Source organism: Myxocyprinus asiaticus, chromosome 4 (assembly GCF_019703515.2).
Source record: "Myxocyprinus asiaticus isolate MX2 ecotype Aquarium Trade chromosome 4, UBuf_Myxa_2, whole genome shotgun sequence".
NCBI classification, from domain to species: Eukaryota; Metazoa; Chordata; class Actinopteri; order Cypriniformes; family Catostomidae; genus Myxocyprinus; species Myxocyprinus asiaticus.
Window position 1 is genome coordinate 42,588,031 of NC_059347.1, and position 17,743 is coordinate 42,605,773.

General features: G+C 39.6%; 1 protein-coding gene across 1 annotated transcript in view; it reads right to left on the minus strand.

Annotated features, from left to right (window-relative positions):
* Positions 1 to 17,743, minus strand: part of LOC127434239 (netrin receptor UNC5D-like) — a 276,011-nt gene that overhangs the window by 44,122 nt on the left and 214,146 nt on the right. The window contains exons 5-7 of the mRNA XM_051686828.1: positions 8,127 to 8,307; positions 7,662 to 7,829; positions 371 to 535 (exon numbers count right to left, since the gene is read on the minus strand). Coding sequence (XP_051542788.1) covers positions 371 to 535; positions 7,662 to 7,829; positions 8,127 to 8,307 — 514 coding nt within the window. The remainder of the gene's footprint in view (positions 1 to 370; positions 536 to 7,661; positions 7,830 to 8,126; positions 8,308 to 17,743) is intronic.

Consider the following 17,743-nt stretch of genomic DNA (forward strand, 5'->3'; position numbering starts at 1 on the left):
AGCTATTGGCAGATGGTTTTGGATCACTTAGGCCGCAGGATGTTTCTATCCTTCATTCAGAAGGAGAAATAAGAGAGTGTTCTAATCATAATAGCTATGAGAAAAATACTGAGAGGGATGATGGCGTCAGTTTCATCCACTTTTAGCAGACGATTATCACAGCTCCCAAAGCATTGCAATTTACCTGTTTTTACTTAGTGACGAGTACCGTGAACTAATTTCTAATGTGTCAACAACTGTGAGTTTACAGTAAATGAGCAATGGCATGACCAATACATGATGATGATGCTGGCATCACTGATCAGATAATTGAGATGTGGTGATGAAGTGATGGTGTTTATGACATCGTTCTGCATTAGTACATACTCACTTTGTGTACACAATCCCCCCGTGCAGTTCTCTGTGCTTTCACCTTCTCCCTCACACATCTTGCCTCTGTGTCTGGGTGGAGGAGCGTTGCACTCCCTCCATCTCTGCCTCTCACACTGGGCTTTACATATTGTCCACTCACTCCACTCCTCCCACACTCCATCCACTGCAGAGCACACCACAGGGTTGCAATTTAAGAAAGGTGAGCAGCTGTTCTAGGCATTAATTGCAATTCACCAAAGAACTTGAAAGAGTAATTAACTTAATTAAAAGTAATTTAAAAGGATTCATTTTCTCAAATGGTCTTTTGAACACATCAGCATGGTTACAGACATTACATTAGCAAATTTATTTTAAAGGCAAATTGATTACTTTTATTATATTCTTCAGATAGGATAATCTTCCCCTCTGCCATCGCTCTTAAATCTCATTCACACCTGTTCAATAAAAAAGTGCATCTTTGGAGGTCCCGCTCCAAGTTTGATGTCATTGGCGTCAAACGCCATTGCTTTTCACGTCACTTGAATGATCGCAACGTGTTTAAAAACGTGACTGCAAAAGATATTTAAATGCAACAGCAGAGCGGAAAATTATCAGTGAATGACGACTTAAATTTAAAACTGTTTCACACAAAGCAACAGTTGTATCGTCTACTTTTATGGTGCTTTTTTTGAGCTTGGAATTAAAAAAAAAAAAAAGAAAAAGGCCATTTTAGCTTTACGGAAAGAGCTGCTGAGACATTCTCCCTTTGTTTTCCAAAGAAGGAAGAAAATAATACTGGGTTGACATGGAAGTAAGTTAATAAAGACAAACTTTTCATTGGGGGGTGAATTATTCCTTTAATCCCATCTTTAGCTAATTCAGTCTTAATATATTCTTTATATTGTCCCAAACTGTAACAAGTAACCAAATCCTATTCATCACACTAAACTATATCTCTTTCCAAAAAGTGAAATTATGTTCTTTTATTATCTTTACACTTTCCTCCAAATCTACAAATGAGGCAAAGGACTCTGCTGCCATTGTGAATGATTTAGGGCTCTATTTTTGATTTAGGGCTCTATAAGACGCACCACATCTTATACAATTTTTATTTTTTTGCCAGCACAAACCACAAGTGGCCATGGGTGGGAGTGTTTGCGCAACATGTTGGTATATGCACGCAAACTTCATGTCCAAACTCAAGCAAGACCCCCAAAATATTGTGCAACATCAAATTATGTCCCTGACAATCACCATTTTATGAAACAAAAATTCATGAGATTTGTGTTAAACTTTGAATAGGTCATGGTTTATTTTATTATTATTATGTTTATATTTACAATTGTTTCTAATTTGTACTGGTATTTTTCCACCTGTTGTCATAGTGATTTTTAAGTCATTGCAACAGAGGCTGGTGGAAGAAGTTGGAGATGGTAAAATGTCTGGATTTGATATGATTTTTATGACCACTCCATTATTGTCACTGTCTGTCTCCATCATGTTCTTCATGGACTCTTATTTTTAAGTTTGCCCCTGCATTACATTTCCCAGAATTCACTGCCCTAATCACTTCCATCTGTTCATAGTCATGCTCACCTGCCTTCCATTCCCTCATTAGTTTTCTGTGTGTAAATACCCTCTAGTTTTGTTTAGTCATTTGTCAGTCCTTGAAGTGTTACGTTGAGTTTATGAAGTGTTACGTTCTGTTAAGTTTTGATGTTAAGATGTATTGTTTGTTCCACTCCAGCGTTTATAATTAAAAGATTGAAAAATTCTACTCCTGTGTCTCCTCTCTTCCTCTTCCACTCCTAGACACCCAACTTTACAGAAGGACTGACCTACAAAAATACGGATATACTTCCCTGTTCCTCTTAACGTCTACCTCTACTCCAGAGATCCCACTAATCCTCCTCTCCTACAAAGCCTCACCTCAACAAGCACATAACTGAACATGGAGCCATCAGAGTTATTCTTGGAGCTGTTCAGGCAGGATCTTCCCCTCTTGGAATACACAACCAGGTTCCTTCACCTCACTGCTTCGACCTCAATACCGGATATTTACCTCAAGCCCATTTATGGAATGGGATTAAATTTCCACAGAACTTCCGGAGGCGGAAGATCTTCCCTTGGCGAATTACATCCTAGCCACCCTGAATATGCATAACCCTTCACTCGCATCATGTCTAATACAGAAATTGACTTTTTCCACGGCCCCTGTCTCCACGCCTTCCACGCCCCCTATCTCCAAGGTAACTCCTCTCCATACAATTACCCTAAATAAAAAACATTGGGGGGGAGGGGGTTCATCCTCTCCAGGTTCCGGTGGACGATTCCCTGCCACAGTCAGCGGTAGCGACCACAGAAGTTGCATTTCCCCCACATGCTGTGAATTATGGCGGGAACCCCGGGCCACAACTTGTGCCCATGCCTGCCGCGGTTAACGAACCAGTGCCCATGCCTACCATGGTTAACGAGCCAGTGCCCATGCCTGCCACGGTTAAAGAGCCAGAGCCAGTGCCTGTAGCCTTGACCGTCCCAGAGCCAGTGCCTGTAGCCTCAACCGTCCCATAGCCAATGCCTGTAGCTTCGACTGTCCCCGTATCCACGCTCCCTGCTGGCCGGAAGAGGAGAAGAAGGAAAAGGACTCCTCCTCCCCAGTCTCTGCCTATGCTCACGACCACAGAGGTCATTCCCCAGTCTCTGCCTATGCTCACAACCATGGAGGTCGTTCCCCAGTCTCTGCCTATGCTCATGACCACGGAGGTCGTTCCCCAGTCTCTGCCTATGCTCACGACCACAGAGGTCGTTCCCCAGTCTCTGTCCATGTTCACGACCATGGAGGTCATTCCCTAGTCTCTGCCAGTGCTCACGACCACGGAGGTCGTTCCCCAGTCTCTGCCAGTGCTCTCAACCGCAGAGGTCAATCCCCAGTCTCAGCCTGTACTCTCAGCCCCGAGCCTCTCACGGCTCCGCCTGCCACGGCTCCGCCTTCCACGGCTTCGCCCCTCACGGCTCCACCTCCCATGGCTCCGCCTCCCACGGCTCTGCCCCCAGAGTCTTCCATGGCTCCACCTTCCACGGCTCTGCCCTCTGAGTCTTCCACAACTCTGCCTTCCATGGCACCAACCCCTCGAGCCTCCCACGGCTCCTCCTTCCTCAGCACCGCCCTCAGACTCTTCCATGGCTCCGCCCTCAGAGTCTTCCACAGCTCCGCCCACTTCCCCAGAGTCTGGTTCTGCCTCCTGACCCAGTCCTAGCCCTGTGGCCACCTCCCAGGCCTCCTGACCCAGTCCTTGCCCTGTGGCCACCTCCCAGGCCTCCAGACTCAGTCCCTGCCCTGTGGCTGTCCCCCAGGCCCCTGGATCCATTCCCAGCCCTGAAGCCACCCCCCAGGCCTCCGGATCCATTCCCAGGCCTGAAGCCGCCCCCTAGGCCTCCTGATCATCCTCCTTGGATCCTCCTAACCTCATCCATTTTTGGGCACCAGGAGTCGCCCTTTAAAGCGGGGGGGGGGGATGTCACAGTCTGTCTCCACCATGTTCTTCAAGGACTCTTATTTTTAAGTTTTCCCCTGCACTACATTTCCCAGAATTCGCTGCCCTAATAACTACCATCTGTTCATCATCATCCTCACCTGCCTTCCATTCCCTCATTAGTTTTCTGTGTATAAATACCCATTAGTTTTGTTCAGTCATTTGTCAGTCCTTGAAGTGTTATGTTGAGTTTATGAAGTGTTACATTGAGTTAGTGAAGTGTTATGTTCTGTTAAGTTTTGATGTTAAGATTTATTGTTTGTTCCACTCCAGCGTTTGTTCCACTCCAGTGTTTATAATTAAAAGACTGAAAGATTCTACTGCTGTGTCTCCTCTCTTCCTCTTCCACTCCTAGACACCCAACGTTACAATTATTTTTACTACATTTTTGTTTCGTTTTAAGTATAACTTTTTGGTTTGATTTTTTTTTTTCATGTTCAATAAATCGATTTAATTTTTCAAAATCGAGATCAGCTGGTAGAAGTGAAGTGCATGCAGATTTGTGTGTCAGTAGACAAAAATTAATAATACTTACACTTCTATATTTTAACAGAACATACATTCAAATTCTGATGAGAATCACATTTTCTATACTTATAAAAGGAGTGTGTCACTGTCATAGAAATATTTTATTCTTCTAATTCATTGCATACATTCCATTTACACAACAAATTTCTTCTGAATGTGCTGTCTTTGTTTATATCACAGATGCTTGACAGGGAATGGACTATATAATATGATGCAGATGGTGCAATAACTGGAGAAGAACCTCCAAATTAAATAGCACATGACCCAGCCCATTAGCGCATTGTGCGTGAGATTTCGCCAAACCCACTTGTGCCTAGACTTAGCTCATGCTTGCACGAAAATACTAAAACTTCATGGCCATGCCCATTGACTTTGCACTTTTGATTTATGAGATAGCACTAAGCTAAGCTCTAGCGTTCTTAAAATAGGCCTGCGATCTCCATCCATCACCTGTATAAGTTCATCAGGGAGTGGAGTCATCACACTTAGCTGAGCAGCTATGACTAGGCACCTTGGCTAACGTACAAGTAAAATTTCACCAGAAATGTCATGTTTATACAGACTGGTGGAAAAAGATTCTTGGTTACTCTTTTGAGAATTCTCAAGCCAAGTCATGGTTGTTTAAGGTTGTGTTTAATTTACGCTTATGTGCAGCATACACACACTATTGTTAGGTATATAAATACTGTATGTAAATAAATTTATTTTGCTCACTCAGGATAATGTGTTTTGTTACTTTTGCTGATGGATTACTGTGAAATTAAGTGTCTAATTGGACAGGTGTTTTGGGAGTTTGGGAAAATAAGGTTTTAATTATGAGCAATTAGGCAAGATGGCATTCAGAGTAAATTAATAACACATTCTTGATAAATAACTGAGCTATGTAAAAGTAAAGAGTACAGATATTTAAATTGCTTTCTCCTTAAACACACTACTAATCAATTAAATTTTTGAGAGCAATTAGAGCAATTCTAATCTCCAAGGTAATGTGAAACATCCTTATTTATAATGATACTCTATATATATATATATATATATATATATATATATATATATATATATACGTAGTGTATGTACAGTACTGTGCAAAAGTTTTAGGCACTTAAAGGTGCAGTATGTAAGATTCAGAAACCCTTGTTATTAATGACACCTGTGGCCGATAAGTGAACTGCAGCCTGTTGCTCGTGATCACGCGCACTCCACAGGAAACAAAACAAAGAGACTTGACGTGATTCACCGGCATCATGATGACAGATGAGGTAGCATAATTAAAATTACACAGTTATGATTGTTTTACTACAAACTTTGAGACTGCATATTATATTTGACTCTCCAGTGCTGGAACAGGGCTAAAACAAAGTGTGGATATAGGTCTGACTATGCAAGACTGTAGTTTGAAGTAATCACTTTTCTTTACATGATACATTGACTGCATTTATACGATAGCCTATGTCTGCGTTAGCTAGCTTGCCAGCTTTATCAATAGCTGTTAGCTAAATTTGGTGGCTGATGACAGTAGCTGTTCATAAAATAGACTGTACATTATAAATATGTTGACACAATTCAGTATTGATGTGATTCCATCACAACTGTCATTTTGATATATCGATGCGCTATTGTTTTATAATTATAGATTGTATATATTTTCTGTATAACTAAGTTACGTTACACTAATGAATGGAGCTTTTTGCATTATCTTGAACATTGTCTAGCATTCATTTCATGTATTATTGTAGTTTACCTTGCTGAATAATTACAGATTAACATTATGTTCACATTACTGTGAATCAGCATACCTGACTTTTAGTATAAAGAGAAGATCGCTGAAATTATTTGAAAGTTACGAAGCAAGGTAGCTTGCAATTCGTCAGCGTTAGCAGGCAAGATCAAGATCAAGTGCCTTATGGCACTATATTTCACATGCTTTGCAGTTATGTAAGCTTACCTGTCCAATAAGAAGAATGCCAATTCAGGGTCGGTTTTGATCCCCAAAACCGAACGAAGGTCCCTCCATGAATCAAATGCCCTGCTGATGTTCATTCTAGTTTTCGCTCGACCACGATCACGTTCCCGCTTAGCTAGACTGGATTCAGTAGATAAATGTTTTTTTTTTTTTTTTTTGGCTTACTCTGAGTTTGTGTAGGAGTTGGTGTTGTGCTGGGAGCCGGATGTTTGCTGGATTTCATCTCTAAGATAACGTTACCTAGTGTTGCAGTTTGTTTTCGCTGTTAAATAGCGGAAGAGAAGCACTGAGGCAAGGCTCTCGGGAGCGCGCATAAACGTCACATCCTTTGGATTTTCCCGGCAAAAGCGACCCGCTCCCTTCGCATGAAAATCAGTCTACAGGCTTTAATAGGCAACCTAGGAAGTCTGGAAAGGGCTCATTTTTTAAGTTGCGTTACAAGCCATAGACATATTGGCAAAAAAAAAAAAAAGGCGAATATTACATGAAAAAGTTACATAGTGCACCTTTAAGATGTTTCACAAAAACATTTGTCTTTGATGTTTATTTATATCTTCAGCTTTAGTGTGTCAATAGGAAAAACACATTTTAGACTCACAAACATTACTTTTGCAAATAGAAAAGATTAGAACAGAAGAACAGGGCACTCTGCAAGAGATGGCATTGCCCCCACAGAGCCCCCCACTGAACATCGTGTCAGTCTGGAATTACATGAAGAGACAGAAAACAACTTGAGACAGCCTAAATAGATAGAAGAACTGTGGCGAATTCTCCAAGAAGCTTGGTACATCCTATCTGCCAACCACAAAGAAAAACTGTGTCCAGGTGTACCTAGGAGAATAGGGCTGTTTTAAAGGCAAAGGTGGCCACACCAAATATTGATTTAGCTTTTTTATGTTTACTGGACTTTGTATGATGTTAACTGATAAATGAAAACTATTTATGGCATTATATTTGAAGATATCCTCACTATGCAACATTTTTCACAAGTGCCTAAAACTTTTGCACAGTACTGTATATATATATATATATATATATATATATATATATATATATATATATATATATATATATATATATATATATAGCATGATTAATTAAAAAAATGATTAATTAATGTGATTTAGTATTGAATTCCCAGAATAGTGAAGCTCTATGGCTAATGTATTATGGATATAAAGATCATCTCTTCAGTGCTACTTAGACACTAATGTGCACTACTATGAGTTTAGATGCTGGAGGACAGTCATTCAATAGGGATGTACTGATGTTGAAGGAGATCCGACCTGGGCAGACGACACTGCAGGCGATCTTCTGCACAGACATGCCCTCACAGAACGCTCCTCCGTTCAGAGGTGCTGGGTTAGTACAGGTCCGAGAACGCTTCTGAAATCCTCTCCCACAGTTCACGCTGCAAGGTGACCACTCGGTCCACAAAGACCAACCACCATTAACTGCAGTGTGTGTGTGTGTTTGTGTGTGTGTGTGTGTGTGAGAGAGAGAGAGAGAGAGAGAGAGAGAGAGAGAGAGAGAGAGAGAGAGAGAGATCATCCGTTGAATAAGACTTAATATGAGGACAATACAACCTTTCTCTGACCCTGCCAGACAGACACCCAGAGATTGCTTTTATAAGTATATTTAGTAAATAAAGAGCAAAAAAGAAACAGAAAAAGAAGTCTATTAAAAAGTAAAACAAAGTAAACTGTCAACAATCACTGTCAATTAAATGAAACGTATCAGCGTCGTCTTACCGAAAACAACTACAGTCGCCGTGGCACTGCGTCTTTTTGCCACTATGTTACTGGCGAGGCAGGTATAGTTGGCGGAGTCCGAAAGTCTGGCTTCATTGATGATCAGATTGTGGTCAGCTCGAGTGTCAATGTTATCATCTCGAAGAGAGCTGACCAACTCCTCATTTTTCAACCATTCCACCTGAGAGACATAGAAACACACGTATTAAGACCCTAAAGAGATAACACCCACTGAGAATTACATGAACATCATTAGTTTTAGAAAACTGCAATTGTTATTGGAAGGATAGTTGGCATTTCAAAAATATCTGGTTTAAAATTATGTTTTGGGAGGAAAATCTGTTATGATGGGTCAATAATACACACTCCAAAAAATGATCAGTCCTTTAGAAGCAACGTGATCTCATGAGAATTCGTTTGTATTCTTCCATAAAGGTTGGTTCTAGCAAATGTACATTATTTTACGTTTGCATAGACATAGAAACCTACAATATTGAGGTATTGACAGCATCTAAACATAATCATTTTACATATTAACACCTATAGAAACGTACAAATGTTTACGTTTAAAATAATAAAAACTCTGTAATCATTTAATAATTCATTAAGCATTTAATTTTATTTTTGTTTGCCATGGGACACAAAAGGAGTTTTCAGAATATGCCAATAAACGAAATAAATCACAAAAAGCACCATAAAACAAAAATAAAATTAATCCATACATTTGTTAGCTATAATCCAAATCTTCAGACTGCTTTCAGTGAAGAACAGACCCAAATTCAAGCCTTTTATTCAACGATCGCCGTTGCGCCTACTGTAACCGTCAACTCCAGTTGGTTTGGTTTTCAAAATTAAAAAATTGATTTCGAATGCTCATTGGCTCTCAAGTGTCTCGTGACCGTTTGCGACATGCCGTATTCTGTAATGTATATGTTTGAATGAGAAATGACAGTGCCGTTATGGAGTGCATCAGGAGAAGATTTACAGCGATTAATAATTTAAATTCTACTCTCCACCTCGCACAATGCTATTGTGTGCGTCAGGGAGCACATCGGATGCAGCGCATCACCATTTGGACTACTTTTGTACTGATTTTTGCCATTTTTCTGAATAAATTATTGTGATTAAATTTATCTGCCCATTTTGTGTTTTATATGCTTAATAAATGGTTATGGTTAGGTTTAGGAGTAGGTGTGGGATTAGCAGCTGTAAATATATATAAATTAGTATATTGTAACAATAATTATTGCTACTGTACATTAATCTGCTTGTTACATGTTTTTATATTGTTGAAATGTGGTTATGTTTAGAGGTTAGGGTAGGGTTAAGGGATCTAAAATATCTATAAAACAGTAAAAATGTACAAATATATTTGTAATGAATTCATGTATATTTTACATTTCTAAATCTGTAAATATGTTTACGATCTAGATCCTTTCAAACATCCATATTGTACGTTTAGTGTCTATCCAAACGTGCAAACATGTACGTTTAAATGTTACATATGTTAACGTACAAATAGCTATGTATATTAATGAGATCAGGGTGTTAGAAGACAAATTTATGCAGTGTTACTTGCAGTTTACTTATTACAGGGACGGTTGCCCTGGAGCAAACTGGGTTTAAGTGCCTAGCTCAAAAGCAAAGTAAAAAATCTCATGGATCACCCATTGCAGGGCTCAAACCTACAACATTTTGGTTTCTAGCCTACATTTTTAACCGTTACACAACACCACCAAGGAAATTTCAAGGAAACAAATCTTTATTCCAGTGGAAAAAAAAAATCATCAACAACAAAAACAGGTGACTCTAACATCTCTCCAGGGACTACAGATGAAAAATAACCTTTTGGCTAACTAGAATAAACCAGAAGTGTGATGGTCATGGCCAAGAATTAGGCAGAGCTAGGAATAGGGCAATGGCACAAAGAAGAATTTTATTTCTCCTCAGCAAAAGCAGAATTCAAATCATCAGTCAAATATCAAGTAAAAACAAATAAACCAGGCTTCCAGATTATAACTCTATTCCTGGTTAATAAAGTAACAACCAAAGAAGAAGAAAAAAACAAACAAAATCAAACAAGTCAGCAGACTAACAGACGACTGTGTGCTAAATGACTAGTGATGGGTCGTTCATGAATGATTTGTTAATTTTGAACGAATCTTTTATGTGACTCAGAAGAACGAGTAGTCTCAGAGAGTGATTCGTTAATTTTTTGTGTTTGGCTATTTGAAAATGTAACATTTTAATTTAATTCTGCTCAAATGAACGAAATGAATAAATTACTTGAATAAAGATTCATTCATTTTGCTGAACAAGACTCAAAGATCCAAGTCAGTAAAATGATCTGATCTTCCCATCACTAAAAATGACCCGCTGGCCTTCTTCTTCTTCTCATTAACAGCAGTTCGCAAACTTGAAAGTGCATTTACCGCCACCTTCTGTTTGCATGGATCAGAGACTGCCCTTCCTCTCTACCTTCTCCTCCTCTACCCCCTTCAGATCCGCAAGCACCCCTGCTTCCACCGGCGCTGCATATTCAGCTCCTCCAGAGTACACCAAAATCCCTTCGGTCCCACTCTCTCACCTTGCTTTCACCACACCTATATATACACATCATGTACTCTACCAAATATAATTAAAGGTAAGCATCAAAATAACAATTTACTCAAATAACCCCAGACATAATCATCACGTTTAATCAACATACAAACAGAATTCTAACTGTCATAATACAATAAATTAACTTCCTAAATTACTAAAACAAATAGATAATGAAATTACAGTGAAGAAACAAATCCCCCCTCCAGTTCTGAACATAATGGCACAGTCCAGTTTCTCTGGCCCAGCATAAAGGTGGAGCTAAAACCCTCACTTCTCCCTTTGTTTGCTGACACATGGAATGTGGCTGTTCACTCCATGCTCCAGAGCAGTGTTGGGTGTAATCTGATTACATTTTGCATTAACGCAGTAATGTAACTCGTTAATTAACAAAATTAAGTAATCTGATTACAGTTTCACATTTATTGCTAAAACAATAATATTAATTAAGTAGAATGCATTTTTAAATGTATTATGTTCCTATGTTGGTACTTTATGTGTGCTGCTGTGTCTGCTACTGAGCATGCGCTCTAACAAACCACCATGGCATTGAGGACACATATCGCGGTGATGGCAGATGAGTGAGCTGTGTTACTATGGATACTGCGGAGTGTAGTTGTTTATTCAAATTGAAAACGAAAGTGAAGCATTTCAAGATTTCATGCGCACACAATCAATTTCAGCGAGATCTGTGTCAACATGCTCCCAGCCCTGGCTGATGCACGCAAGGCTGGGCCACCGACAAATCCTCCTTAAATATCCGCGCGCTCAGCCCTATCTCCCTCGGGTGTCCCTCTGCAGCTGCCGCAGGAGGAGAGGGGATCGGTTTTGGGTATATAAGGAAAACAATGCTCGTTCCCGTCTGACAGGGATATATCACTCAAAAGGTGGGAACATTTGCAGAACGGTGTCTTGATAAAGACGTTGCTAAGCATACAGCTTTTTATGTACTTTATGTACTGTTCACAATAAAACACAGTGCTAAAGTGTAACAGATGTGCAAGTGATAAAGGATACTCAATTCGTCCGAGCACAAGCAGGGAGTTAATCCACTCGCTGTAAAGTTGTGTAAACATACCCATGCTGCACATGTACACACACAAACATACATGCACACAGACATGCATGATGCAACACACAAGCAAACCTGTATATGCACACTGAAAAGAATCAAGCATTCAAATACACAATGGTTTTACTATCTGGAGGTTTGCAAATGGGTTTTCAGAAATGTTTTCAGTTTATTAGTATTCTTTTTCTGTCTTTCACACCAACACAAACACAGGTATTCAAGCTTACTGTACACATGCCACACACAGCTAAGAGGGTTGTAGATTGCGGACCCACACACACACATTCCTTAAGATACTACTACAGCATATTTGAGATAAGAAAGTTAAGTTGCTGTCTTTGTCATATTGCTGTAATTTTGGTTAATATTTCAGTCAATATTAAAGTACTAAAAGAGCTATCAGTGTCACATTTGTTTTTTCCCTCACAGGTTTGATTTTAGAAAGTAACTTCAAAGTAAAGTAATTAGTAATCAAATTACTTTCCAGATAAAGTAATCAGTAAAGCAATCTAATTACAATTTTACAAAAGTAATTAGTAATGGAATACTTCTTTTTTTTTTTTTAAGTAACTCTGGTAAGGTCACTTTTAAAACAGCAGGAATCTGCAAGTGTGCACCCTACTATTAGCATCCTTGATGTTCTTAATAAACTGTTTTAAGAACATATTGTCCTGTGTGCTTATTTCACCTGGTATTCATGTTTTAAATTAAACTTTGATTACAAAAAGACAACCACATTAAACTCTAAATTAAACAATTAACTTAAACATTGGTAGAAACCAAATAATATGTGCTGTGTGATACACATCTGTCACACACCGCCATGTATCTGATTTGATTGTTTTTATGATAATGTGGGTCCATAATATATTCTGTTTAGTTAAACTTATTCTGTGCTCATGCTCTGAACAGTAACTGCAGCTGTGCCCTCTTCACCCTCTTCCTCCAGTTTAATCACAGCACTTTAAACTCGGTGCTATTTCCAGGTCATTTCTCAGAATTACATTACCCTCATGTTCATAGTTCATAATACATTTTAATTATTTTATGAGCTATAGGAGGAATCCAGATGCATAGTAAGACTCAAAAATAGATATTTGTAAAGTTGAAGCTATAAAAATATATTTGGTGAAATCTGAAGTCATGTGGCGTTAAAAGGGTGAGAAAGATTGACATTTATCTTCCATATACTACTTAAAATGCAACAAACCTTTGCTAGAAGAAAGCACTTTTCTTATGCATTTACTGGTGTTTTCAATGAAACTTGGGAGTTGAAATAGGCAATTAGGACACAGTGAAAGCAGAATTCTTTATTGACACATTTGCCCTGTTGTGCATTCTTGAGTACCACTTCATCTCAGCCTTTGGTTAATGATGAAAAGGTGCAGAGAACAGGCATGTTGATGAAGAAAGAGAGAGAGAGAGGGTGTGTGTGTGTGTATGAGAGAGAGCAAAACAGTCAAAAGAAGGAGGGAAAAGATAAAAAGGGGAAAGAGAGAGAGAGGAGAAAAGGTAGGGGACAAATAAAAATTAGCTAAGTGAATGTGTGGCAGAAGATGTGCGAAAGGAATGGCCTAATTGGCACATTTGTTTCAATTATAGTGCAGCAAACGGTGGCAGGGCTGATGGAGGAGTTTCCACAGCCTCAAGAGGATCTCGTGATTTCATTAGTGCTTATATCCTGCCTGATTAAGGTCCTGTTGATAGGAAGAGATCAGCCTAAGTGAAGACCTCGCTTTTATCACAAGCATTGGGGCTACTCTGCTCTCACCCATAAAAAGAGGACAGGAAGTCAACCACTTGAAAATATTTTTAATCTTTTTATCAGTGGAGGTGGGTTGTCAGGTTTTGCCTACATGTGGCGTCCACATACCCACAAGGATTGTAGAATCTGAAATCGCTTACTTTCTGGGGACCAGTCAGTGGTCCCACCAAGCAAAACGGCTCACTGAACATAACTTAAAAATGTCTTAAAAAAAAAAAAAAAAAGAAGATTCTGTCATGGTTAGGTTTAGGGGAAATTGTAGGCTGAAGGGATAGAAAAAATCATCAGCTCACTAAATCAACAGAAGACAATGGAAAGTCCCCAACATAATAGAAATGCCAATGAGTTTGTGTGTGTGTATATTGGAGAAGAGGCTGTTGAAACTACTTCATTTTTCAGCAGGGCAATTACTGTGATTAAACAGGTTTGATAGACACCCCTCAGGGAGCAGAAACATAACACCACCTCAATAACTGTGAATACAATCAAACCCTCATGCACACAAAACGATGGCAAAACCAACACAAATAGATACACCTATGATGCATCTGAAACATTTCTTTCTACAGCAACCTTTGATAGCATAGACAGTGTCTGAATTTCTGTTTTCATCTTTGGTATGCAATGAGCATTTCTAGCAACTTTCAAACAGGTATTCAGCTTAAACAAACCAATAAACATCCAAGTCTATAACTTGTGCAAATGCTTTCACCAAATTAAAAATTAATAAAAATGTTTTTTTTTTTTTTTTTTTTTTTGAAACAATAAAAAAAAAATTAAGGTTGTATTTGTTGAACCAATTTAAAATGTTCTTGCTGGGTAGCTGCTCAAAAGGAGATATAAACTGCAATTTAGCAGCAATTTATTTTATATGCAATTTATCTTACAGTTGTGCTCAAAAGTTTGCACACCCTTGGAGAATTGGAAATATATGTACCATTTTTAAAGAAAACATGAGTGAGCAGGCAAAATACATTTCTTTTATTTCTTATGGGATTCATATTCAACTGTAGGTTATAACAGAATGGCACAATTATAAAACAAAACATGGCAACAATGAAAAAAATTAAATGACCCCTGTTCAAAAGTCTTCATACCCTTAGTTCTTAATACTGTGTATTGCCCCCTTTAGCATCAATGACAGCATGCAGTCTTTTGTAATAGTTGTCTATGAGGCCCCAAATTCTTGCAGGTGGTATAGCTGCCCATTCGTCTTGGCAAAATGCCTCCAGGTCATGCAAAGTCTTTGGTCGTCTTGCATGAACCGCACGTTTGAGATCTCCCCAGAGTGGCTCGATGATATTAAGGTCAGGAGACAGTGATGGCCACTCCAGAACCTTCACCTTTTTCTGCTGTAACCACTGGAGGGTCAACTTGGCCTTGTGCTTAGGGTCATTGTCATGCTGGAAAGTCCAAGAGTGTCCCATGCGCAGCTTTTGTGCAGAAGAATGCAAATTGTCTGCCAGTATTTTCTGATAACATGCTGCATTCATCTCGCCATCAATTTTCACAAGATTCCCGTGCCTTTAGAGCTCACACACCCCCAAAACATCAGTAAGCCACCACCATGCTTCACAGTGGGGATAGTATTCTTTTCACTATAGCCCTTTTTGACCCCTCTCCAAACATAGCGCTTATGGTTGTGACCATAAAGCTCTATTTTGATCTCGTTACTCCAAATTACAGTGTGCCAGAAGCTGTGAGCTGCGTCAAGGTGTTGTTGGGCATACAGTGCATCCGGAAAGTATTCACAGTGCTTCACTTTTTCCACATTTTGTTGTTACAGCCTTATTCCAAAATGGATTAAATTCATTATTTTCCTCAAAATTCTACAAACAATACACCATAATGACAATGTGAAAGAAGTTTGTTTGAAATTTTTGCAAATGTATTTAAAAAAAAAAACTAGAAAAACAAATCACATGTACATAAGTATTCACAGCCTTTGCTCAATACTTTGTTGAAGCACCTTTGGCACCAATTACAGCCTCAAGTCTTTTTCAGTATGATGCTACAAGCTTGGCACACCAGTTTCTCCCATTCTTCTTTGCAGGACCTCTCAAGCTCCATCAGGTTGGATGGGGAGCATCGGTGCACAGCCATTTTCAGATCTCTCTAGAGATGTTCAATCGGGTTCAAGTCTGGGCTCTGGCTGGGCCACTCAAGGACATTCACAGAGTTGTCCCGTAGCCACTCCTTTGTTATCTTGGCTGTGTGCTTAGGGATGTTGTCCTGTTGGAAGATGAACCTTCGCCCCAGTCTGAGGTCCAGAGCGCTCTGGAGCAGGTTTTCATCAAGGATGTCTCTGTACATTGCTGCATTCATCTTTCCCTTGATCCTGACTAGTCTCCCAGTCCCTGCCGCTGAAAAACATCCCCACAGCATGATGCTGCCACCACCATGCTTCACTGTAGGGATGGTACTGGCCAGGTGATGAGCAGTGCCTGGTTTCCTCCAGACATGACGCTTGCCATTCAGGCCAAAGAGTTCAATCTTTGTTTCTCATGGTCTGAGAGTCCTTCAGGTGCCTTTTAGCAAACTCCAGGTGGGCTGTCATGTGCCTTTTACTGAGGAGTGGCTTCCGTCTGGCCACTCTACAATACAGGCCTGATTGTGGAGTGCTGCAGAGATGGTTGTTCTTCTGGAAGGTTCTCCTCTCTCCACAGAGAAATGCTGGAGCTCTGTCAGAGTGACCATCATGTTCTTGGTCACCTCCCTGACTAAGGCCCTTCTCCCCTGATCGCTCAGTTTGGCTAGGTGGCCAGCTCTAGGAAGAGTCCTGGTGGTTCCAAACTTCTTCCATTTACGGATGATGGAGGCCACTGTGCTCATTGGGACCTTCAATGCTGCAGAAATCTTTCTGTACCCTTCCCCAGATCTGTGCCTCGATACAATTCTGTCTCAGAGGTCTATAGACAATTCCTTGGACTTCATGGTTTGGTTTGTGCTCTGACATGCACTGTTAACTGTGGGACCTTATATAGACAGGTGTGTGCCTTTCCAAATCATGTCCAATCAACTGAATTTACCACAGGTGGACTCCAATCAAGTTATAGAAACATCTCAAGGATGATCAGTGGAAACAGGATGCACCTGAGCTCAATTTTGAGTGTCATGGCAAAGGCTGTGAATACTTATGTACATGTGATTTTTTTTTTATCTGTTTTTTATTTTAATAAATTTGCAAAGATTTCGAACAAACTTCTTTCACATTGTCATTATGGGGTATTGTTTGTCCACAAAATGTGGAAAAAGTGAAGCGCTGTTAATACTTTCCAGATGCACTGTATTGTAACCGGGCTTTTTTGTGGCACTGGAGCAGTAAAGGCTTTTTTCTGGCAACTTGACCATGCAGCTCATTTTTGTTCAAGTGTCATTGTATTGTGCTCCTTGAAACAACTACACCGTCTTTTTCCAGAGCAGCCTGTATTTATCCTGTGGTTACATGTGGGTTTTTCTTTGTAACCCGAACAATTCTTCTGGCAGTTGTGCCTGAAATCTTTCTTGGTCTACCTGACCTTGGCTTGGTATCAAGAGATCCCCGAATTTTCCACTTCTTAATAAGTGATTGAACAGTACTGACTGGCATTTTCAAGGCTTTGGATATCTTTTTATATCTGTTTCCATCTTTATAAAGTTCCATTACCTTGTTACGTAGGTCTTTTGACAGTTCTTTTCTGCTCCCCATGACTCAGTATCTAGCCTGCTCAGTGCATCCATGTGAGTAACAAACTCATTGACTGTTTATACACAGGCACTAATTGCAATTTAAAAAGCCACAGGTGTAGGAAATTAACCTTTAATTGCCATTTAAACCTGTGTGTGTCACCTTGTGTGTCTGTAACAAGGCCAAACATTCAAGGGTATGTAAACTTTTGAGCAGGGCCATTTGGGTGATTTCTGTTATCATTATGATTGAAAAAGGATCATAATGTGATGATGTGATGATAAATGGCTTCATATGATCACTATCCTTAAATAAAAGGCATAATCAGTCATATTTTCAAAATCAATGCCAAAATGTCACAATTTCTGCCAGGGTATGCAAACTTTTGAGCACAATTTTTCCAAGGTCATGATTTAGTTTTTAATGGCCATTTTGTTAGCAATTCAAGGGTTGCCTAGTGCTCAGGGTTAGCAAATCACTATAATGCAACTGTGATTGTGATTCAAGACACT